Here is a 25,993-nt window from a genome sequence, read left to right on the forward strand (position 1 = left end):
GTATTTATATGGAAGTAGGAACTGTTCGTAATTCAGAAATAAACATTTCTAAAAGACAGTAGAGATTATTTTAAAACTGCATTAAGAGGAAATTACATCAATTTTACACATGAATGTCTGACCACAGGTCTTTTAAGTCTATGTCAGATAAGAATTCTATGAAGCTGCTGGTGACTCCAGAAACAGTTTTGTGACGTCTGGAAAAATGTCAACCAGTGAAATAATACAAAGCAATACAAGAGTGTAACAGTCTTAAGAACTAAAACAGAAAACTCTTCCAATAACAACAGTTTATGCTGAAATTGAGTTTTTCCCCCATCTTTTTTTTTTTATTTAGCATTGAATGAAAGATCATTTTAATTTTCCTGTGCAGCATGCTACATGGAAGCACATGGTCTGCAGCAGTAATGCCTGTCTTTGAGCAGCAGAGGGCACAACTTCAACACACAAAAAAAATTGCCAGTCTGAAAACCAAAGCTTTGAATTACCATTGAATTAATTTATAGGCATGTTCAGAAAATGCGATGAATTATGTCAAATTAGTGGCAAATGAGTTTCTCCACAGCAGTATATTAAAGTTTTCTAATCTGAAATGTGATCTGAGGGGCTTGTTTTTGCGCTTAAATATCAACAATATCAGTTTTCCTCCACAAAACTGTTCGTGTGATAAATAAAACAATGAAATGTGTGCTGTATGTGTATTGCAATATGTGTGGATGTGTGGAAATGTGATGTTTGTATGTATATGCAGTTCACCTGTAGTGTACATGTGTTATATGGTGCCACGTGGTGAACATGTGTTAGTGAAGTGAACCTTGTTGTTCGTGTTAATATGTTGTGTACATGTGATGATTCTGTCATGGGGTGTACCTGTTGTGAATGTGTGTGTTGTGTATGTGTGGTGTTTGTGTGTACATGTGTTAATGTATGGTTTATATGTGGTGTATGTGTGTACATGTGGTATCAGTCTTCAGTGAATCAATATTAATTTATAAAGAGCCAATCCAACACCAATACTATGTCAACACCACACATACAGATACAGTACAGTCTAGACGGGCTCTTTGTTATATCATTTACAAAGACCCAACATTAAAATAAGATAAGCTTCTTTGCTTGTGGTGTATTTATGTGGTGTGCCTGTGCCACACCTGTGGTTTACGTTTTGTGTATGTGTGTAGATGTGTGTGTGAATATATGATGTATGTGTTATATAAATTTAGTATAATGATATTAAGAACAGAGGTCTGTAATCTGGTAGTGTGGGTTATGAAAAACTGTTTTTTTCCCAAACATCTGTTTGAAAAACATAAATGCCTTGGTTTTTGGTGCTAGAGAAGTATCTGCTACATCTTATTTTGATTTTAAGTGGGCATATATTCTAAGCAGGGCATAATTGCTACACTTTGGCCGACTGTATCCACAGCTCAGTTGGAAATGATCACACATGCATTCATTTCCTCCCAGTCTGATTACTGTAGTTCACTTTTCACTTGTCTCAGTAAAAAATCCCCAAATCAATCACAATTAGTTCCAAACATGCAGCCAGACTTCTTATCAAATCTTCCAAAAGGTCTCGTATAACAACATATTCGTCATCTTTACACTGGCTTCTCATAAACTTTAGAAGTCATTTTAATATTCTTATTTACTTTTAAAGCCCTGCATGGATAGGCACCTGTCAATATCAAAAAGCTATGACAGCCTTTTAATCCAAGCAGGTCTCTGAGGTCTTCTGATCAGAGTTTCATCTGTTGAAGTTCCATCTCCAACACTCTGGAATTCTCTGCCACGAAGTTTAAGATCTGTGGACTTAGTTGACAGTTGTCAAAAAACAACTCAAATCCCATTTTTCATATATATTTTAAACTGTTGTGTACATTTCCTGTGCTCTAGTGTTATTTCTATTTTGTTTTTATTATATTGTTATTTTTGAATGATCTGTTTGTTCGTGTTTCTTTGGAAAGCATGCTGTGAACCCTGTTCTTCAAAAGTGCTATGTAAATGAAATTATTATCATCATCATAAGTAGAAAAAACGATTGTATCTTAACGATTGGTACATAATTATATGGACACAAATTATATTATACAATAAAAGTGAAACAATGTTTTGTTATATATTGGGTTTTTTTTAGAAAAACGTGTTTACAAAAAAAAGCAATATATAACAACTAATTTGTTGTGTGTTTATTCTTTCATCCATTAAATGTAGTTGGTAAAGCTCAAATTCTCCCATTCATTTTGGAAAGCAAAAGGTGTCACTTTCAAACGTCCCCAGTCTCACCTACAATTAGGGTTAGTGTCAACAGTTGTCGAAATCAATGTCTATGACATATACAAATGAAACTGGTGGATATAGACATGTCCCCATTGTACAAAAGTCTTTTTGTTTCAACTTTTTTATTTTCAGAAAAAAAAGGTACATTACAAAAGGTACAGTCAAAAAATATAACATTTTCTCCTCTCTTCAAACCCAACTCAGTCCTCTTCTTTCATAATTAGACATTAAGAGAACTGTATACTTACATAAATAGACATACACACCTACACGAGTGGTACAAAAGCCTTGACGGTTAGTTATCAGTTACATACTGAAGCCATGTAAGGCCACGTTTGCGTCCATCATTGTGCAAGTGTAGATAATGTTGGGGTGACATCCGTCAACTATCAAAGTTTAGGGATAGAAATTATCCTGGACCAATCACGCCCGAGCATCAGACTTTGACAGCCAATCACATTCCAGATTTGTGTTGTGGGCGTTGCCTTGGGAAATAGTGCGACGGTGAGGCGCATCCTCCCTGCCTGGCCGGCGAGAAAGTTCGGTTGAGAGGGTGTTGGATGGTGGGGGAGTACCACTGATGAGAGAGCGGGCGAAAGAAGGGACTATTTCAGCAGACGTTTTATGATTATTACATTGACCTTCTGGACGTAATTAAACGCTTGGGAAGGGTACTTCATTCACTTTTCGAGGTAAGTTGAACAGAGAAGCCGGCGCAGGTCGTTTTAGTGAGGATGTAAGTGGTTAGCAACTGTAACCGTTAGCTAGCGGATTATTGTGCCATGACTTTTCAATGATGGAGGACCATCAGCTCTGTTAGCCGGCGCCACACAGCCAGCGTGCTACTTATACCAGGATGGTATCTATTGAATCTGTATTCTGCACTTGGGTTATGTTTAAAAAATGTAATCTAGTAGCTGGTGTGAAACGGTGTGGTCAATGCCCGCTTGCTGTTTATCCCCACCCAGACGTCTTCGAGCCACCCACACCCATGATGGGGTTTTGCCTGAGGAGGCTGCTCTGTCCATCCCCAAAGTCTCATTTGCATTGAAGTTAGAATTCTTTGGTTATTCTGTTCACATTGTACTTGCTGAGAAATACAGACGTGCCAGTATAGACTTACATTGGTGTTTTTTGAGTTGATCAATCAGAGCTGTGGAATCCTTTCCAGCATCTCCACAGGCGGGTGGGACATGGAGCACAGCACGCCACAACTTTGAGCTAACACGAGCGAGCTAACCTAGCCTCTGCAGCTGTTTGGCCCAGGCAGTGTAACGGTATATCTGTGCACGACGAGCTATTCTCACCGCTAACCGTACTTTATTGACCTTCATTTGTTAAATTATTATACCAGAGGTGTATCGTGTCGTGTATCCGTGTGATAAAGAGCTGAATGTAGGATGAAAGTTAGTGTTTTCCAGCTTGGAGTTAGGGGATGGAGTAAGCAGTGCAGTGAAGCCAGCGGCCACACTGATCCCGCATCCCTTGACCTGACCCAGATTCGTTTTCAAACCAGCGTCTGATTTAAGCATGGGACTATATTGTAGGTTTGATATATTTGAGCACTCATCAGCTGATTTAGTCTCCGATTAATAAGGAACAAGCTCTCTGTCATGGCAAACATTCAGGCTGGTCAGTGCATCGGCTGTTGTGTGCATCAAGTGCTCCAAAGTGACTCCTGATTTATACATGCTTGGGTGATTGAAGCCTTTATGGAATAGAAGGGTGAGCATACAAAACATTCATTATTTATTTAATGTAGACTTGGATTAGGGGACTGTTTATATTATTGATTAATCATTCTACCAGAGAAATCACGCAATGATAGTAAAGGCATTCTATTCTATTCTAAAAGCGAAAAATACAAGAAATGCAAGGCAGCTTTTTCAAAGGACTTATTCAATATTACATTCAGTAACACAAAGAAAGGAAGCAAATCCCTGCTACTGACAGGCTGAAACCAGAAAATGCTTTTTATGTAAACATATAAGTTATTTAAGTATCCTTCCAGTTTGTATTTGTATAAGTTGGGAAGCCATTCCACTGTTTTGCTTTGACTGTATATAACTTTTTATTTGTGTTTCAGAAAACAAAAGATTTCCACATTATTTTTATTATGCAACAGTCCATTTTCACTTGGCAAATGAAGTGCTTTAAATGGTGAAGTAAGTGAACGTGTGGGTTGGCGATGGGGGTGTAAAGGGCTTGAAGCTGCAACATTAGTCCTTCTGGGAAAAAAATGCAGAATGCAGATGGTACACTGCATTATTTTTATTTGTTTCAATTTCTCCAATTTGTTTAAAAATAGCATGCCACCAAAAGATGCACTGAAAAGAAACTGCAGTAGTGCTTTAAGTCCATCCTATGTAGTGGTAATGATTTTAATCTCTGCTGTCAATGCTGGTTGAGATATTAGTCTTGTTTTATTGTATGCTCCTCTATTCTTTTTCTGCACATGCATCCACTTACTGTAGACACACAGAGTGAGTATGATGCTTTTAGTTGAGCAAAATTCCTGCAGTTTGTACATTAATGAAAGATTAGTCATCACCAGTCCCTGCTGAGTTATGACAGGCAGGCAGCTACCATCATGGATGACTGTGATAAGCTGTGACACTCCCCAGTTCAACTGTAATATATTACAAACCGGTATCTAGGCAAACACAAGAAATGAATGCTGTGGGCTTTATAAAGCCATACTCCTCATTTTTTATGGTATTTCAGGGAGAATTCAAGTGGTTAAAAGCTCTCTTTGGAGTGACATTACAACACTATTATCAGCACCATTAGAGAAGCTGCATCATCTTTAAAGCACTTTACCATCAGATGCATTGACTCCAGCTTGGTTACATCGATGGCTAACCTGTAATGTAAAAACATGCTCATCAACAGTCTGGGATTTTGCTGTGTCAGCTATACCAGGGTAACTACTCCTTATTTCCCTTGTTGTGTTGTCAATTGGCTAGCATGACTTCTTAATGGAAACATTGGATTGTTATTCCTTTTGTCAGTTTGAGTTTAGTAATTCCTTTCTGTTTCTCTTTATAATGAAACCAATACCAGTTTTTCCTAACTGATACCATAGACAGCATAAAATCATGGACGGCACAACAGCTACTCCAAATGAAGCCAAAACTTGTAGAGTTTTTAAGCCCAGCTCCTCCAATATATAGCCAAGTTGCAACTTCAGGTCTGAAGAAATTTTCAAAAACTGCAGTGTCCACTTTAGGCTGGCTCAGGAAGCCACATACAGTACACACCCACGATGACTGGTACGACTGACAGGCTGGCACCGATCCGCCGACCACGTCTGTGCCGAACCGTGGAGAGGCATCCGTACGGATCACGGATCAACGATGATCGGTTGCACCACTAGTATTTTCAATATGGCAACCACTGTTAATAAGCTTCAAAACTCTACTTCAGAAACCAGTGGGTGACATCACTGAGACTGTGTCCATGTTTCATACAGTCTCTGATTATAACACATGGTCAAAGTAGAAAATTGAGAAACACACACAGTTAGTTCCTAGCATGTTGATTTATTTGTGAGTGTTTAATTTTTAGTATTATTATTATTATGTGACATCAGTCTCTTTGGAAATTATTGCTACCATTGTTATGTAGCCTAGTTCAGTACCTTGAGGGACTCCAAGAAAAACAAGCTAAGCACCTTAATATGGTGACTTGCAGCCGCACCTAACGTCCTGTCTGAAAAAAGATGTTAAAACCAGGAGTTTTCAACATGAGACTACTGTTATTTAATTGTTCACAGTTTAGACAGACTATTCTTCTAGTCCACTATAAGAGCAATAGAGGCATTTTTCAACCAATTGAGCACTACTCAGGTCTCTTTCATCTTATATTGTACGTCAGCTATCCTGCAGGTCTTTTTTTTTTACTCATGCAAGTTTCATGCAAAAGAAGGCCATGATACTGCTTAAATCAACTCCCAAACACTTTGTCTGCTCAGCTGATCTTCATGTGTATATAAGACAGAAGGATAACTTGCCCCTGGCAGAAAAAAACATCATACATCATGAACCACAGCCAAAATATGTCAAAAGACTATGTTTGCATGTTATTTATCACAATTTTGTGCATTTATTTCATGTCAGCTCAGCTTGAAAGCATCTTGTATTTTACTGACCTTTGTGGTGCTAGATGTTTGATCAGGGTGAGCATAGATACACTTATGCAGCATTGCAAGTGTAGAAAGAGATAACCAGTTATTCATTAATGAAATGCACACCTGAGGTGTAGATGACTTTAATAGATTTCAGTTCATTTTTATTGCTGCACTTTTGAGAAATTATTGAGATTTCGTTTTGCTGCTTCAGTTTCAGGGCCCTCGTAATATATGTGACTCACTGTCATGGATAAGTGGGTTGCTTGAATAGAACAGAGTCACTGATAATGTTATTACCAAGTTCAATAAATATGATACCTTTTTTTTACATCCTACAGGTAGCCTAGTGTGTGCTGCTTCTGGTTTCCAGCGGCAATGTCACAGAGGAGTGGGCAGGAGGACCCGGAGCGGTACCTCTTTGTGGACCGCGCCGTGATCTACAACCCAGCCGCTCAGGCGGACTGGACAGCCAAGAGGCTAGTATGGATCCCATCAGAGCGCCACGGCTTCGAGGCTGCCGGTATTCGTGAGGAACGTGGAGATGAGGTGGTAGTGGAGCTAGCAGAGAACGGGAAGAAGGCAGTAGTCAACAAGGATGACATCCAGAAGATGAACCCACCAAAGTTCAGCAAAGTAGAAGACATGGCTGAACTAACCTGCCTCAACGAAGCCTCTGTGCTTCACAACCTTAAAGACCGCTACTACTCCGGCCTCATATATGTAAGTACAATTAACAAGTTTTATGAAGTGTTGCTGAGTCATTATCTGTTGCCAATCTTGCCCACTTGTTGTGGCCCCCCCGATCCGCTTCTCACAACTTTATTGACATACTGCGTCATAAATAACTTGATGTTACGTGGGAGCTGCAGGTCCTGGCAGAGAAGTACAACTTCTGTGGACTGCAAAATTCTCACTGAGGTTTAATCCTGAAAGAATTATGTTGCTGTTAAGAGCTGAAAAGCCAGACTGAAATTCCTGTGCCTTATTGAATTCACAATCTCAGAAATATCCATGTTGGAGCCAGATCATGATACTAATGTCTAACCATTAGAAGTTTATTTTCATGGCCTCCAAAATCAAACCAGACTGAGCATGAAATAGTCACTGCTACTTTCTAGTTATTCGTAACGGCTGTCACTGCTCTCACCAGCTGGAAATCTAATGAAGCAATTTAGTTTTCACATTTTTCCAGGCAAAGTTTGAGTAATACATCAGCCAGTTAAGGGAATTAAGAGGAGATTATTCTTTAGAGAATACATTGCTAGACGTCTCTGTGTACTTTCCATGGAGATAAGATTGGCGGGATGTTTCTGTGAAACAGCTGGCTTGGCTAAAGGTTGCTGTTGGTTTATAATTATGAAGATATGACATTACAGGGAATATTAATTATATAAAGCTTTCACATCAAAGTCAGTATTACTAAGCAACACAGCAGTTCTTGCAGCTTCTATTGTTGTGTTTTCTATACATAAGAGTGGATGTAATTTTTATTATTTTTTAGCTATAATGTGCATTAGCTACTGAAGAAATTAGAACTTCATGAAAAGCTACTGCTTCTTTCTGTCATTTTTTAGATTGTAAAGCTTGCTAATGCCTTTTGAAGCCAAGGCTGTGCACACTGTGTAATAATGTTATGTCTTTATCACACTGCTGAAACCCCCAAGGAGGTTTATTCTTGTATTTTAGTATACAGAGTAAGTGCCCCACAGGTTCTCAATGAGAACTGGACCACATGGCGATCATCAATTTGAAATTGTTTCAAACAATAGCCCGGTCTCGAATCTGGTCATTTTAACCAAACATCAAATATCTTATGAATTCAAGAGACAGAAACATATTTCCTTCAATGAATAAGTCAGCATGTCCTACATAAGCTGCTGATTTCCCCTGAGATTATGACCCACTTAGTGACATGCATTCCTGGAATAGCTCAGACATGGAGTTTGTGGGCCACCAGAGACTGAAGGAGGAGGCTTGGGCCAAGGGGTTCCTACTTAAGACCCGGACCTGAAGTCACAGAATGAACTTGGCTGAATTGAGTTTAACTCAAAGTACAGTGTGAGATGGATGGTTGCTTCTTGTTAAGTCATATAGCTCTATTACTGACTTTGAAAATTGTTAATACACTTTTTGATAATATATTTTTTTAGGTAAGAGGTGCAGGCTTTTTAGGTTTACAGAAATACGAGCTGCAGTCCAAAGTACTTCTGTGGTTTTCTACCTTACAATTAGGGCTGGGCAGTAATTCGATAACGATAATTATCGTGATATAATTTTTCTTGATATAAATATAAAAGAGAGAACCACATACAAACAACAGGTCACAGAGCCTTTCTGTGGTTGAATTTCTGCTCATTTGGACAGCATTCCATTACTTTTGTGCTTCTATCATCGCTGAGTATGCTGCAGAACTGTTATTTTTCGTTTTTGCAGGTTCTAAACCTGCAAAAACTAAACTTAACAGTTTAACAGAGAGTTTAATAATAATAATTCAGCTCTATTTTGTTGTCCTGTTACCTTCTGACACAGTTATCATCTTAAAGGCCTGTTGTAGTCGACATGGATCACTGACATGTGGCTGTTTGTAGCTTACATCCATAATCGATGAGTATTTCTGATCTATACGATCTTTAAATGGTCAGGAGTCCGTATGTGATGTTTTATTTTGAGATTGGCGGATGTTGCATGCGATCCTCGTGCCTGACTTTCTGTCCAGGTTGTTCTTTGTTGTGCATATTGACGCGTGCTGGATGCGGGCTCCGTCGAAAATAGACTTGAAGCGTATATCTGGCGGAGCGGCGCGGCGCGGGGGCACGCTCCTGAGACAGAGCTGAGACGCGCCGCGGCGCGCCCTGTGGACCCTAGAGCATTGACTTTCACATTGACAGTGCGCAGCGCGTACCGTAACGCCACTCATCCTGTGGACCCGAGGCTTTAAACGCTAGTTGCCGCAAAAACATTTGACAGAAGAAGAAGAAGCATTGAACAGCCAATCATGTCGCGGGGATGACATAGTAGGAATTTGAAAACACAGAATAGCATTGAACTGAGTTGAAGATATTGGCTCCATGCATCAGCCCATGGATTGGCCCTTCTTCTCTGATAATGGATCTAGCTTTTTGAGTCAGTTTTCGACTTATATCCTACACCAGGATCAGACCCGTGCATCCCTAATAGTTTATGAATAGGTATGATTTGCAACTTCCAAAGTGTAGAGCAAATATGAATGGGGTCACAACTAACACAAATCAATAATACTTCATCATGTTTTAAGAAACATTATGAACCAACAAATGAAATATTGAAAATAAATAAAAATAACTCAACAGTTGGAGAGTCATCAATTATGTTCCTGATAAATACTTGTCAATAAGCTTATTGGTCTAATGATATGTATACTGTATAGCTAAAAGCTTCATGTGCAGAAATGTGATATTGTCCTGAGAAAAGCCCTATCTTTTTATTTATTTATTTGTTAGATATTTTATTCTGGTCCTCAGCAATATTGAAGCTAAATATAACAGATAACCAATACATAATTGATGCAGTGTATTTTGGGTTGTGACCAGGCAGCAGTGTGAGCTCAGCCTTGTGGTCACTGTCTGCTGATGGCTTTCTGCCAAGATGCTGCTTTGTCTGTTTGTATCTCCTGAGAGCAGAGGTTGTTTGTCTCCAGTATTGGATTCAAAATGTCCTAACCCTGGCCATTATTCTGTACTTACACACATTTTCAAAGGAAAATGTTGTAATATTACATAAGACCTGCTGACAAAAGGTTAGAATTGGTGCAAAGTCATTCTTTTGCATTTACAGAAAAAGAAAACTAAAATATTTACATATAAAGCATCAGCACAATAGTCATTACGTCATCTCTGTCTTTTCAAAAATGATTTTTTAAAAAGTATTTTCAAAGTCTGTCTTGAGTTTGAGTGACCCAGCCCCATGTTAGTGCTCAGGGTGGCCTGTGCTGAGTCACACTGTAACCAAACGGTCCTAACAGAGTTCTATGTGCTTACTGATAAGTAACAGCTGTCTGCCCAAATAACTGAAACGACCAATTCCTGTAAGCGTTTGAGTATTCTTGCTGTTCTACATTATAACAGAGAAGCCTTTCTTTTGATCTAGTTTTCACGCTAAGTTAGTTTATAAGCTGCTGAATCACCTCCCCAAGTCAGAAGCTAAGGAACAAGAAGTTTTTTCAAGCATTTCCAACTCGGCGTGTTTTCTTGTCTGGCTTCTGAGGATTGTGTGACCTTGTAGGTCAGACAAGCATAGCATAGTGCTGATATATCTTCTTCGTTTACTTCCATATATAAGGAAGGCAGTGGATTTTAAGCTGATGATCCTGCTTCAGATTTGAGACATAAAATAAAAAAATTAAATGGACTTATGGACCAAAGGTTTCAGCTTTTGAACCGTTCATGAATGCACAATGTTGATAAGCATGGTTGACCAATTATGGTTCAACCAAATGGCTCAGTTGAGAGCAAGGCTCAGTCGTGATGATGTCACTGTGATTTACTATTGAAAGCAGGCCACTACACACTCATCCTTTGTCACGCTGGTGATGCTGAGTGTACATCCTGAAGAGGATGGTGGGTAGCTCCAGGCTGACAGCTTTTTGTGGATACTCATGTGCTTATCTGCAGGCTCTTCCTCTGTTTTTTCAGCCTGCCTGTTTCTGAGGCACCAAATGTGTGTCAGTGTTCACTGCAAAAAACTGGTCACCAAATCAATTTCTTTAAAATTTTTATTTATCAGAACAAAAAAACATTAGGGGGTTATTTAAACATCACATTGTTACTTCATACGTCTCCATTCATACTTATGCTAAAATTCACGTCAAATGATTGTGGCTCATTTGCCAGTTTACTTTACATTTTCTCTTGCTATCTAGAGGTATAGACCGACTTACCAAACATCACACCAGTCTGGTAACACATGATTAGAGGTACGCTGTAAGTCCTCTCTGAGTTCAAATTCAGTCCTTCTAATATTCTCTTTCTTTATGCTGTCATCTTTGCTACACTACTCCTTTCAGCTATCAAAGCTGTGAGAATTTAGGTTAGCTCCCACTGCTAAGCCCCCAAAAAGCACATAGTGATGACAGGTTCATATTTTTAACCAAGTTTGAGATTAAGAGCACCTCAAGCTTTAGCACGAATACTCAGCTATGGCAGTCATCACAGGCTTTCTGGGTACTACTAGAATAAATTAAAATATGTTGTGAAAAACGTTTTTCCATTCCCTTGTGAAGTCGGTAAAGATTTTTCTGTGATTTTCTTTAGGATCAAAAGGCATTTTAAAGCCCAGTTAGGATTCAGAGGCACTGATATCTGCAATCACAGAGACTCCACAAAATGTTTCCCCTCTCCACACTTAGAGAGGCCCTGTTGCTAGGCACTGCTTGTTTCCCAGTCATTTATTTGGACATTTCCGGAGGACTGGGATCTCTTTCAACTTTGTCAGAGTTCTTCTTCTTTTGACCATAGAATTTCAGGGTTTGTTAGTTTAGGTTAGAGCTGCGTTGATCACCAGACACCCATTTACCAGGAATGGGCATTTCATGCCAAATATTATTCGATAATCATTGGCATCTATTCAGAGATTATTCGAATAATCCCCCCACGCACACACACACACCCTTCCAGTCAACAGTCCGTTTGTGTGGCAGTCGTGTTAACCAGCAGCAGGACGAGGTGCTGCTAGTAACGGGCACTGACAGTGTCCGTCTTCATCTTTAAGATAAGATAAGATAAGATACTCCTTTATTTGTCCCACAACAGGGAAATTCACAAGAAGGTGTTCAGTACAAGAATTTCAACAAGAATATGTATAGAAAAGAAATGTTCATCAAAGACAGACAGATTGGCCATAATTCTCCCGTCAGCCACCACCTCCAAAGGGTCCAGGACTGAGCCAGCCTTCTTCACCAGTGTGTTCAGTCAAACGCCAGTGTTTCTGTGACGCAGCAGTGTGGCGTGTGTGTTTACATTTTACAGCAATGCTCAGTCTCGGGAAATACATCTGTAGTGGTTTAAGATTCAGAAACGGAGCAAATTGCAGCGACTGTCGCTGTATAATGCGGTTAGCATTCTTCTTCTGCTGTTACTTATTGCGGCTAGCAAGCAGCTTTATGACGCCCCACTTTTGAAATGAGAAAAAAATTGCATTAACTCTTTGATTTTTACTAAATGAACAGATTTTTAAAGTTTAAAAAATCATGTCCCATCCCTACCATTTACCTGCTCAAAATAAACAGAGACTGAAGTGTGGTTTAGTCGTCAGTGTGGCTGTCCAACACTTCCGATTTCCTTAGTTGATTATAGTTATTTTTCCAAGCCTTTAGTTTATCATGAGGTGTAGATGTGAAAGAATTATATCAGTCATTGTTTACACTGTGCTTCATTACAGAGAAATACAAAGCGGTAATAATAATACCCTCTTGAATATTTCTGTGTTATGGTATTTAACCTCAATTTAAAAATGAGTTCCCCCTGAGATTTAAAAAGTATAGATTCATGTAAATCGTGCATGCACAAAGAGAGACATAAGATGTGACTATTCTGTCGTTCACTCCTTCAGCCGCTTTTCTTTTTGATGGATTGAACTGGTTTTGGCCTGGCCTGTAGCAGCTAATTAAGTAAGCAACTAAGCAAGTAACAAGTGAAGTATAATTGCCTGACTTCATGGTAATGTTGCATAAGACAGCTGCTTTACTCCCTTATTACAGTGAACCACATTCACAGCCCTTTTCAAACCCACTTGACTGAAGCCTGAGCTTATCTGGAGCATTCTGCTGACTGCTGTAGCTCAACAAACCAAGGGAAACATGCACTTCACTGTGTCTGTGTTACATTCTTGGACGTATCTTAACTCATACACAGTACTACTGATAGACTCACTTCCCACAATCACATGCACAGTTATTCCTAACACCTTCCTTCAAGGGAAAGGCTTCTCATGTAGCACTACAGGTAGATCTCACAGATGAGGTGAATACAGCTCCTGAATACAGTTCAACTGTTGTTTTTCAGCAACACACCCACAAATAGGAACTGATTGATCCCATGCAACTGTCTGGCTGGTGTCTTGTTTTGCTGGTTGTGTAGGGGTTCAGAGCCCCCCTAATCCCCCAGATACCCCCTGGTCTCCACCGTCAAGGGCAGCCAGCTGAGTCATCCCTCTCCCCGCTGCCTGCAGACCACGCTGGGTCAGGAGTGCTGATCTGTCTGCCTGGCGCTGTGCCCACCACAGGGGGCTAGGGAAGGGGGTTATTATGGCAGAAGCCCTGTAAAATATCCTGAGCTGCATGAAGGTGATTTTCACACACAGATACAGTGAGCCAGGTGTGAGGATCCACCTCAGCCAACAGGGATGGCGAATAATGTTGCTGCTGATGATTTAAGAGTAACTGATCTGTGAGGGCCAGGTTGCTGCACAGAGCTGTGTCTAAAGCATCTGTGCACACTGTAGAGGTGGGGAGGGGGGTTTCATGACCATCTGGTGATAAAACACACTCACACACACGCACACACTATCCGAAAAAAATAGTGGGCTACAGCAGCAAACAACACTCTGGTGTCAACCCTCAAGTGTGTCACTCTTATGTCTAAAGTGTATAAAACATTGGCTCAATTTTGCTCTGTATTCCAGTATTCAAAAATTAAGTTTTTGTTGTTTTATTTTGTTTATAGTCCACTTTCTAGGTATAGTTAATACACTGTAGTCATTTTACAGCATGCATATAGAAAGTGTTAGCTATGGATGATTGCATAGCCATGGCTAGGTGTCACAAAAATGTTAAAATGGTAATTTTGGCTTCACTTAATCAGACCACAGTTATGGTTTTGTGTTTGTATGAACATATAGTGTGAACCTGCCGTCAGGAGACAGTTGTGATATGTTTGTCAGAGGTCTTCTCTACCTCCACTGCATGCTTTGATCATGTCACCATTGTTCCAGGTCAGCAGCATAGCCAGCAGGCCTTGGGTCTAACACCACCAGAGACAACATGTGAAGAAGAATAATGTGCTTTTGCAGCTCCACCAAGCACAGTGAACTGAAAACTATCATGAGGGATGCATGAGGATGATAGAAGAAAAATAAATTGTTAAAAGAATTTGTAAGCAGAGGGAGAAGAAAAACAGTTGCAGAAATGCATTTACCCTTACTGGATAGATGGCTGCAATTCATCAAGTGAAAAGTCAAGTACGGCAAAATGTATCAAGACATTTGATCCCAGACTTCAGTGTGAGCCTTAATCCAGCAGTCCACTGTCCCCCATACCCGAGTGAGTTAATGGATTCTACCAGCAGCAGACATATCAGGGATTAACCCTGTCTTGGCCTGTCTGTCTGCCTGCTCATCTGTCTGCATTATACAGATGAGGGACCTATATATTATATGGATTGAAGAAATTCACCCGTCAGCCTAAAAAATCTCTGGAGGATATTACCAGTTTGATATGGAGAAACGGGAGATGGAAGAAAAAAAAAGTGAGTGGAGAAAGAATCTTGAGCGCTGTAGGATACTTGGCTGGGTGCCAGCAGTCTGCAGCCGTGCACAGTTTTCTAGCATGATCCCTGTATTCTTAATCTGCACAACACAATGGGACTCACGCAAGAACCACTAGTGCACACAGATTTGTTCATAAGTGGCACGTAGTGAACGGGGGATTTAAGAGAACTTTTGGCACTCACGGAGTTTGACGTTATTTCTCTTTGGTATGAACAAGCGGTCATGATCTTTGAGTCATGCACAGATTGTGTGAGTTTTTCCCTAGGGCAAAATGTCACCGTCACCTTCTGTTGCACCCGTCAGTATAACTTCACTTACTGTTACATTTGACTATAACATGAGTCGTCTGATAACTCAGTGACTGTCAAGTCCACTTTACTGCCTCTCATAAATCAGAGGACACTTTTCTCTTGAAAGAGTTTTCCTGGAATATTGTACTTTCTGAGTATCCCTTATGGCTCTGAACTACTTACTATGTTTGTGTCTGATTAAAACAGAATGTTGAAGATGTCAAATCATTCCTTGTTGCTACATAGTGTTTAATAGTAAGTAATAACAGCCTTTGGTTATGAGGTAGAACAGTCATTAATCATATTTTGGAAGGAGTAGGTAGATGTGTACTGTCAGAGTTGCTGGCTCCATAGAATTCAACCATCGTGAATGTAGCACAGCATGCTAATCGCTAACAGGTGTTCTGTCAAGTTGTGCTGCCTTGTCGAAGAATGCTACTATAATGCATATCAATAGTCATGCCAGCTGCCAGCAGTGGCTTTGACGGGCTTTTGATAAGCTAGCTAATAACTAGGGATGGGAATTTACCGTAATCCTTGTAATCGATTACGCAAATTTCCTAATGAACGATTACTCGAGTACTCGCAATTATTATTATTTTTTAACCGTAAACAAAAATAAATAAATAAAAGTCTGTCAGACACAGACCTACCAGACCACAATTGTAGTAAGTTCTGCTGCCCTTTCTTCATACATCTTTTCCACTCTTGTAGTTGTTCTCCGTGATGGTAGCTTGTACTCCGGTTCGACTAACACGATCAGCTCTTTGAAGCTTTCTCCTTCCACAAAACTTAATGGGAGCATATCTCCAGTTACCATTTTGGTTATTATCAGGCTAATCTTCTCCGCTCTGGTTTCATCACAATGACGTGTGCTGACAGGGCGAGCAAAAGACGTGATTACGTTACTGCCTGTTAATCGTCTCCGCATCAAACTAGTATTTCTATGGTATGTAAGTTTAACGCCACATATCTTGCACTGCACATTAACTTCATTTTTTTTCGAAGTACTTCCAGACATCACTTTTTTTAACTGACATGCCGCAGGTGTCGCAGACGGTTCAGTGTTTGTTGTGCTTTCGCTTTCGGTTGAATAACGTGTTCCTAAAGTGTTGCTGTAGCTGCCGTAAAACAGTTGTTTTTGCTGAAATCTGGCTCGGTGTGTTCTAAAGCTGAAGCTGTGGCCGGAGAAGTCAAACGTTTATTTCCTGTTAATTATTTTCCTACCTAGTATATTCAGTTAGGCGAAAACAAAAAGCACATGGCCACACATGTAACGCTGTATGATTTCAAGTTATCTTGCTAGGTGCACAAGTAACAAAATGCTATTCAAATAATGGAGTCAACGGGGAGTACTCGAGTATTTGAGTAATCGTACCCATCCCTACTAATAACTAGCTAGTTTTTGCGTCATACCATAGACTATAAACAGGCTTCTTAACAACATGCACAGGACAGAAAATCATCAACTGACAAAGAAAAGATGCATGGAGGCGGTGAGAAGTATCAGTATCTATGAAAACTCTGTGTTGAAGTCTTACTTTAATCTCCACAGTTCACATAACCACTGGCTTATAATATAATGTTTGAACCAACCACAGTGCACTGAAGTTGTTGTTGTGCTTATTCACTCTGCATAAACAGGTGATGTTATGTGTGATGAATTAACTGTCAATCCTGTTCCCTCTCTACTACAGACGTACTCTGGTCTCTTCTGCGTGGTCATAAATCCCTACAAAAACCTGCCCATCTACTCAGACAACATCATTGAGATGTACAGGGGCAAAAAGAGACATGAAATGCCACCTCACATCTACGCCATCTCAGAGTCCGCATACAGATGTATGCTACAAGGTAAGTCTGAGTTTCATACTCTCACCATCCACCTCAGTCCTCGGAAATGACCCTTTGAACTTACATCAAGGTGTTGTTGAATTTCTCGGCGTATTGGCTTCAAAGGTTTAGTGTTCAACATTTTTAACATTTTTACACCATGCTTTCTTGTCTCCTTCAGAACGTACACATAGCTACTGTATAGCATACAACAAAAATTAACTTAAGAGCTTTTGCAGCTGATTGGATCACGTAACCCCAAATGCATCATCTCTATTAAACGTTCACTAAAAATTGACCAGTGCTTTAGCTCTAACACTGAGCTGGATTTTCCCTCAGGTTTTGGAGTTATTCATTCATTTTTAGCTCATTTAGGAGTACTGAATCTTAAAAGTGAAGGCGGTCATCCTAGAGCGTTGTCTACAAAGATTCTGTCTGATAGCTGGCAGGCTTCCAGGCCCTATGAGCAGTGACTTACTGGGATAAGACCAGCGAGAACAGAGAGGGTGACCCCATTGTGCTTGACAATAGGTCCTTTGTGTGATTGCAAGGGCCGACCAGTGGGGGTGGTGACAAACTGGACAGTCCGTCAATCCTTTTAGGCTTTGCTCTCCACATGTTGGTACACAGAGGGAAGTTTCGGTTGTGTCAACAAGTAGCTTGATGATCCCTTCATCCTCTTTGGACAAAAACTGCTGTCATAGATCACATCTGCTGGTGTTTTTGATTCATATATCTTTTAAAGTTAGGTGTAAGCTGCAGTTTAAATAAGCTTATTTTAGCATTGCTTCAATTGTCCTATTTCCCCACTTCTGATGATGAACATCCTCAGGAACGTAGTTTCAGTCGGAGCTCCCTTGGGGCGCTCTGCCAACTTGTCATTAGTCCAGCTAGTTTTTGTTGTTCCTCACACCCTCTGTTCACTCCACACTGTGTTTCTACATGAGTGGACATACATGCATGGGGGGCAGGGCAGAGAGACCTGCCAATTAGAACTGCTTGATTCAACATATTTCTGTGTTTATTATATCTCATAGCAATGACCTCTGCCCTCAAGCTTTTCACAGTGCTGCATGTATTTCATCTATGTCTCATGGTATAACAAGCCTGGCCTGTATTTGTAATACACTGCTGCCCAAACCCATTTTCAGTCATGGTTGTAGCAGAATTAAGAGTGTTGTGGTTGAAAAGGAGGTTTGTAGGTTGGAGATTAGTGGAGGCCAGCTGCTGTTCAGCTGTGGCCCTGAGCATTTCAGCAACCTGGATAGTAGAAGTGAATTTCCAGCCGTTAAGATTAGCACTGGTGTTTTTTTTCTTGCTTCCTTTTCAAGTAGGAAATGAATTCACTTGGAGTAGCAAAGATCATCACATTTCTCAAGCTTTAGTAAAAGGAGATAGACATGAATTATAATGGTGCTGTATAATATAGTAGTAGTGTAATAAGACTACAATGTTTGCTACACATAGGCTGTACCTGGGCTGGCCACCCAAGGGTCATTTCTGCCTCCCAGGTGTATTTTCAACTATTTTCACATTTTCTTTATTTTTTTTATCCGTGCAAGATCAGTCTCTACGATTAAAAATTTCGACAGTCACTCATAGGGCTTTGCCCCTCAGGTCTGATAACTTGCAGCGCCTGACAGATGTCCCAAGTCAGATTTGAACCAATGAAGATAGGACACAGCAAATACATACAGTATGAGGCAGGGCAGGAGGACACATTTGTATTAAGACAGGGAAAGCTGCAGGTGCAGTGTGGGTGTGTGTAGGAGGAATGGATAACAGAACTGAAGCGGGAAAAAGAACAAATAGAGCAAATTAAAGTTGTTGTTGAACAAAGCACCATTAATATATATAAAAAATCTAATAACAGAGTTAATACATAGCACAGCATACCTTTATATCAACACAACCAAGTTTTTCATCATTTAGTTGAATAGCAAAAAACTTAATTTTTATTTTTTATCAATATTATTTTAGTTTATTTTCTAGCTTATATGCCTTTATTTAGGAAAGACAATGGATAGTTTAGGAAACTAAGGCCTGAGTTAGGAATAACTTGCTGTAAAGTGCTGCTGGTCAGAATCATACCCAGGCTGCACACCACGAGGACTACAGCCGCTGTGCATGGATCATACGATTTAACTGGTGAGCTACGCAGGCACCCCAAGCGAAAAACTTTAATGAATCAATAGATGATTTAGTTATAGAAGTTGCAATGCTAGTCCTGATAAAGAAAAAAAACCAAATGGCCAGAGTATTAACAGCATGGCTGAACTTCTGTCTAGACAAATATTAGATTTGTCCTTGTAGGCCACCATACTCACCTTGCCCATTCCCAGTTATCTCATAAGGCTTCATAAAATGTCAGAACTGTCACACTTTACTTTTTGACTTTGCAGAATTAGTTGCCATATGAACAGCAAATTAAACCTGAGGTAGATATTTTGTTGCCTCTGATTTATGAACTTTGGAGCTTAACACATTAGTGAATCTTATTCACAGCTGAACCTGGCAGGGATCTGTTAATTCCCTCATCCTTGCTGTGAAGCCAGTCATCGCTCAGATGGGAGGTTAAATGAGGTGTCGCCCAACAAAGACAGGGTGTGCAGCAGACCTCTGGAACTCCCTGCACATCTGTCATTGATTACCATTGCAGATACTTTACATAATTTCCCTCTCTGTATAGCCAATGTGAACCCTCTGACGTACAAGAAGCTAGTTCTATCAGATCTGGAAATGTGTTGTGAAGAAATGCTGATGCTTGCTTAAATTCTAACATGTGTTAAAAGACCTTGTATGTCAGCAGTTGAAGAGCATCAAAAGTGTCCCTAGGTAAGGTTATGAAACAGTGAGTCTTTGTTCCACTGGAAATGGTGAAAGAACCCTGCCCCCTTTCTTGAGTCTCCCTGATGCTAAGTCAGGGTGTTAGGTCAAGTCCAGTTTGATCAATCTGGTGTGAGTTAGGTTTCCTTAAAGATCTGTCCAGGTCCATTTTATCAGCTCCATCTCACATGTCAGCAGCATTGACAATATTGATAAAAGATTAAATGACTTCTTTGATGTATTCAAGTTATGTATTTATCGTGCAGCACTATCCACTCAGGAAAATATTATGAAATGAGCAAAGGAATGTTTATAGTGGCAGAGCATACAGACTCACTAAACTCTGGCCCACCTGGCACCAATGAGGTCCGTAATAGCTTTGATGGCCTTTTGAACTCGCACTCGAACCCCCCTCCTGGGCACACCAAAGCACTCTGAGCACTGAGGAAATGTACTAATCTTTCAAAAGACAAAGCACTACTTTAAAGAAAATATTCTACAAGGAGCTGCACATGGGGGACAGATTAACAATCACTGACACTGTTTTTAGCTCACAAAGTTTGCTCTTTTTTCTCACCAAACCTACTGAAATACGGGGATATGGAGAGTGAGACTGCTCAGTCTGCTCAGAGTTTAATATGGATGCCAATAAAGCTCAAAGTTTTAGCATTTGTTGTGTTACTGTAATAGGAACATAGAAACTGGGAGTTGTAGCTAGGGCTGGGCAATAAATCGATAACAATAGTTATTGTGATATAAATTTCTCAATATAAATTTAATAAATGTTCGATAAAAATGTGATATATTTAAACCTGTAATTACAAAAACAAAATACCAAAAATATCACTCCACCAGTAACCCTTAGTAACCTTAAAGGGGAGCGCACTACTCAAAACAATACTCAAATTACCTCAACCTTAGAAACATAAGAATCTACAAACTTCACAGAAAACTCGTCTTACAGGAAAAAGACCTGCTTCCTGTTAGCACTGTCAAAAATGAGGGACTCAAGATTCCATCAGAGAACTAAATCCAGATACAAGCTAACAATTTGGTTCCTTCAATTTCCACTCGGGACCAAAAATCTTCCTTTAAATTTAAGGATTTTATATTTATGTTGATAATTATCGATATCAACTGATATGAACATTTTTATCCTGATAATATATTTTTCAATATCGCCCAGCTCTAGTAGTAGCCAATAACCACTTCATATCATTATCATGATACTGATGCATATGATTGTACATAGCATATTTTTCAGACTGTGCAGTCTCAAGTCCAATCAAATGTAACACATGTCCAGTAACATCTGTTTGACCTTTAAAGCATTCAACATGGTGGTAAACACAAATGTGAACCGTGATACAAAGCCTGTCTTCTAATGAGCAGGGCTGTTAGCGTGGTTGTTCTGTTTTTTGCTAGCATGTAGCTTTTATGACTCATAGTTCCTCCACACAGAAGACTCAGCTGTTGTTATTGTTTAGTTGCTTATCACTCCACTCCTGAAATGCTTGGAAGTGGACCTTCAGTGCAAAAGTTAACCAAGTGGCTATTTTCTTGTCATCAGAAGCTGGAAGTAAGACAGAATATTACACTAGTCTTCTTAATACAATATTATGAGCAAGGGTAGATTTACTTCCCCCATGTCTTCCTTAGTACTCTTGTCTCTCTTAAATATATCAACTTTGGTATGTCTTATTTTCCTTTTTGTGCTAAATGAGTTTCCATTGGCTTCCCCTCTGCCTGTCAGCACTGATTTATTTTTTACCTGCTGTATTTGAGTAATCACAGATTTCCGTAATGATTTTTTAGACAGATTTCTTAGCTTGAGTTGGCATAAATAAGTGGAACTAAAATCTAAATCCTGTTGTCACTTTTATTCAAACATAGTTGATCTCCCTACTGGATTTCATCTGAGACTTTCCTTCTCAGAAATCCTTCACATATGAAACCAAAACTCTGGCTCTGCACTTTATTTGTTTCCATCACTTGGTCTTTGGCGGTAGCATCAGCCTTTTTATGTGCCCGCAGCAGAGGCGCTAAAATGGATGGTTAAAATGACTGGCTGCGTTGGATTTTATGAATGTTTTTGACTGATACCTCTGTGACAATTTCCAGTCCCCTTTCACCAGCAGTGAAAAGCTTTCTCTTTCGCAATAGGTGCAGAGAGAATAGAGAGAAGCCTTTGTGTCTGCCACTTGAAACATACCTATAGCCCTTTTCAAACAGGCGGTAAAGGCACCCTTTCATAACTGCTCTGAGGTGTTAAACTAATAAGCAATCTCGAGCCCCCTCTGAGTTATGAGACAGCTTCTCTGTGCCAATACTAAGAAATATTTGAAATCAGAAATGTTGAAGAGATTTTCTTCTGTTTTTGTTATAGTTCAGTTTCATGCCACAGCTTTTGCTCCATCCAAGGGTGCTTAGAAGAAAATCCTGTAATTGCCACATAGGATCCTTAACTACTACTTCATCTTAGTCGGAAAATCAAATATATGTGGTAGTCCATAAATGGTCATTACGTTTTGGAAAGGTCTCTGATATAGGTCATCACAGGTCTAAACCACATAGCAGGATTGCATTGTTTTTTGGACTAATGTTATGTAATCAAAAAAGCATCATAGTAGTTGTATTTGTATGAAGGATGCAACACTGAAGAACAATGGGCTTCCCAGGTATTTTCAATTATGTTCCCTGATTAGCCCTCATTAGCTTGCATGTACCAGATGTGCTTGAATGACACCTTCTGAATCTTTCTGTAGGTTCTGTTCTTAACTGTATAATAAATGAACACTACACCTTCATGCTAATCCAGCCATTGTGAGATGTAAAGCCAAAAAAAAGCCCCAATGCAATCAGGCTGGTGGAGTCACAGGACTGACGTCACACCCTTCACACAAGCCAAAACCTGCGCTTTAACGTAAGGATGAAACATTAAAGCTCCCTCAGTCTACAGCAGAATAGATTCTTGTGTTGATTTGAAGCAGACACCCATGACTGGGGAAAGTTCAGTGACTCTTGTGAAAGTGTTTATTAGGGATGGGCAATGATTTTCGAATATTAGAATATTCGTTCACTACTTTTCACTCAAAGTACAATTTTTCATCGTTTTTACCGGCGCCTGGTTGTAATACAGTATTCCCATGTCTTAAAGCTGTTTGCCAACAGTATTAGCAAACGAAAGAAGACGAATGCTAACTGCATTAAATAGCAAAAGAAGAAGAAAACATTTGCAACAGTCGCACCGATTTTCTCCGTTTCTGAATCTCACACCATTACACAACACACGTATTTCCAGAGACTGAGCATGGCTGTAAAATGTAAATATACACGCCATGCCGTGTCACAGAAACACAGACGTAAAGATTGAGACAGATGCGGTCAGTGCCCGCTACTAGCAGCAAACTCGTCCTGCTGCTAGTTAACACGACTGCCACACAAACAGGCTGTTAATAGGACGTGTGTGTGTGATTTTTCGAATAGTTGTGGAATAGATGCCGATGATTATCGAATAGTATTTTGGCTTGAAATGCCCATCCCTAGTGTCTATCAGGCTTTCTTTCACTGTTTCCCCTCTACTCTGCTAATCCAATAAAGAACACTGCCAGAGCCGCATTTATCAACAATGCTGTCAATCAGTCAGACATCTTTTTTAACACCAAATAACTAGTTAAGACTAAACACCTAAGAACAATAAACACTTGGACATAAATGGATATGATGAGAACTAACTATAATAACAGTAACATTATTCAATGTGTTTTTTAATTTTATAGTTTGACCCACATTCCAAAACCAAGGTCTCCTCCCTCCTAAAAGTTAGACAGCTTCATTGTGCTCATGTGTCTTTATTAGCTCAGACAATCAGCAGATAGGTTCTTCTATTTACATCCCTGTGTTTTTGTCCTGCTGTGACACTCTGAGGTGAGTGTTTGCACTTCATTGCTACTTCTAAATACAGGCATTAGCCATTAGTGGCAGACACTGGCCCAGGCCCAGCGTGCCACAGCCTCACAATGAGCTCACTGTCGTGAGGCTGAGATCAACACCCCCCCTCCCTCTCCACTTTCTATACTGGGAGAAATGCCACATGCAGAGCTGCTGTGTGTGTATGTCAAAGCCTTAAGACATCCTCAGATCTTTCACTGTCAGCAGAGTCTCAGACCACTGACACAAACATTTACTATCTGACAAATACATCAGAGTCTGCCTGTCTTGTTGCCTGTACTTGAGTATTTATCCTTGTATGTCAGAAATGCTTTGAAAAGAAGTTGCCTGGTTACAACTTTGAGAATATTTTTAAAGATCTGGCAATGTTTAAAAGGATTTTCCAATCATCTGGATAAAATGTTTAAAATTATATTCAGTTTTCTGAGCTTTTAATGAATTTAATTATATTTATTTTAGGAAGCTTTACTGCCTTCCAGACATAATGGAGTCATGTGAAGCTGGCAAGAACATCACCGATCATGGGAAACCCACCTAAGGGCCCTTATAACTATCAAGTAATGTTACAGAAATAACAGCCCCTCTTTGGGTAGTTCTGCACAGACACACAGTCCTCCGTCAGTAATCAGTGCCTTACAATCTGGAGATGTTGTTAAGGTTGCAGCAGTGCTGGCAAATTGTTGAATGAAAGAATCTCGCAGTGACCTGATAATATCTTTTCTCTTTGTCTGCAGTCAGTCTGATAGAGGAGAGCTGAGCACTCTGAGCAGTGCTGTGTTTGTGTCTGACTCAGATAGGGATGTGAATGTAAAGAGGGATGAGAAGGAGGTGCAGGCTTAGGGGGGGGTTCTGTCATGCACAGAGCAGAGAGTTAGTTGACGTGATAGCTTGGGAGTAGCTTTAGTATGTGCATGCACGAGTCTGAGGCCAATCCTCCTTGTTATGGTACTTAACTGCAGGAAGTTTCTGGTCAAGCCAGGAAACCCAGGTTGTCCCTGATGAGCCTTCCAGCTGTGTCCTCAGTCAGATAACCCTCCATCATTTTACCCAGCAGTCAGCACTTCAGTCCAGGAAACTTCCACCTCCGGTAGATCGGGCCAGCCCAGGGTCTCAACATGTAGAGTCTGAGTTTGAATTACTGTCAGAATAGCTTAGAGCAGTACTTCCTATCACTTCACTTCCAATTTGATGAGAGCAGTAAAGCTGGAACTCGCTATAACTTGGTCATTCATTGTGGAAGTATGTAAGTCCCTACAGGTGATTGCCACAGACTCTGTTACCCTTGGTGGTCGCACAGACAAACAGACAAACCAGTTGTGAAGCTGCATTTATATGTGATCCAGTTTGGCTTTAGCCTCAGGTTGTAGGTTTGTCATATTATTGCAGTATTTTGATACAGTCTCAAAAAGTTTACACACAACATGACTTCCATAGATTTCTTCTGTTCCCCATTTATGTCTGAATCCAAATTAGTTCAGAACATGTGTTTTTGAAGTTGAAGACGCTGACTTTACATCACTACCCATCACTTTTGCTATTTTTTTTTATAAATTAATACTTTTTTTCAACAGGGGTTTCTGTACAATGTGAATCACTGTATGGCAGTACATACAGGAGTGGGGCTTTATTACAACAGAAACAATCAGTTCCAGGATTGACTGAGTCAATGCTGAATTGGGGAAAAATAAATTACAATGCATTGATGAATCATTTTTTCACAGCCCTTGTTCCTACATATCTTAAAAGACCTTTAACAAAACGGGGTGTTCTGAAAAGTTGTTGGCTTCCCTTCATGGTTATGTGATCTTCTCTTTGATCACCTCTACTTGTGTGATTTTAACCATGATACCTTGTTAACTCCAAGATGGCGCCACGGACGGTCGCCCTGGTACTGCGCTCTCTCGTACTTGTTGCGTTTTTCTCTTTTCTTGTATCTTTATGCTCCGCTTCTCTGGTTTCTTTTACCAGAGAAGAACTTGTTAACATTGGACAGTCCTCTGCCGAACTTTTTACACCGGTTTTCATTGAACCTTTAAGTTACACAGAGATTCTTGCTGGTGGAGCCGCAGCTCTCTATGGTCTTTGCCGGAGACGCCGGCGCCGGGGCAAGCGAGCAGGCGTGCTCGTCAGACTGAGACAGCGGGGGTTACGCAGTGCGCTCCCG

The 25,993-nt window shown here is 40.1% G+C and overlaps 2 protein-coding genes across 5 annotated transcripts in view; one reads left to right on the forward strand and one right to left on the reverse strand.

The window, feature by feature from the left end:
- cygb2 (cytoglobin 2) overlaps positions 1–3,433 on the reverse strand; it is a 32,025-nt gene extending 28,592 nt beyond the window's left edge. Inside the window, exon 1 of the mRNA XM_034687518.1 lies at positions 3,404–3,433. The gene's annotated coding sequence lies outside the window, so the exon portion shown is untranslated. The remainder of the gene's footprint in view (positions 1–3,403) is intronic.
- The window catches only part of LOC117815666 (myosin-10), a 63,221-nt gene continuing 40,029 nt past the window's right edge, over positions 2,802–25,993 (forward strand). For 3 of the 4 annotated variants that reach the window (XM_034687513.1, XM_034687516.1, XM_034687517.1), the window contains exons 1-3: positions 2,802–2,972; positions 6,748–7,129; positions 16,917–17,073. In XM_034687513.1, the coding sequence (XP_034543404.1) occupies positions 6,785–7,129; positions 16,917–17,073 (502 nt within the window). In that variant the 5' untranslated portion in view covers positions 2,802–2,972; positions 6,748–6,784. Of the gene's footprint in view, positions 2,973–6,747; positions 7,130–16,916; positions 17,074–25,993 lie in introns of those variants that run through there. The other variant, XM_034687512.1, reaches the window with a different exon arrangement.

This window comes from Notolabrus celidotus, chromosome 7 (genome assembly GCF_009762535.1).
Source record: "Notolabrus celidotus isolate fNotCel1 chromosome 7, fNotCel1.pri, whole genome shotgun sequence".
NCBI lineage: Eukaryota > Metazoa > Chordata > Actinopteri > Labriformes > Labridae > Notolabrus > Notolabrus celidotus.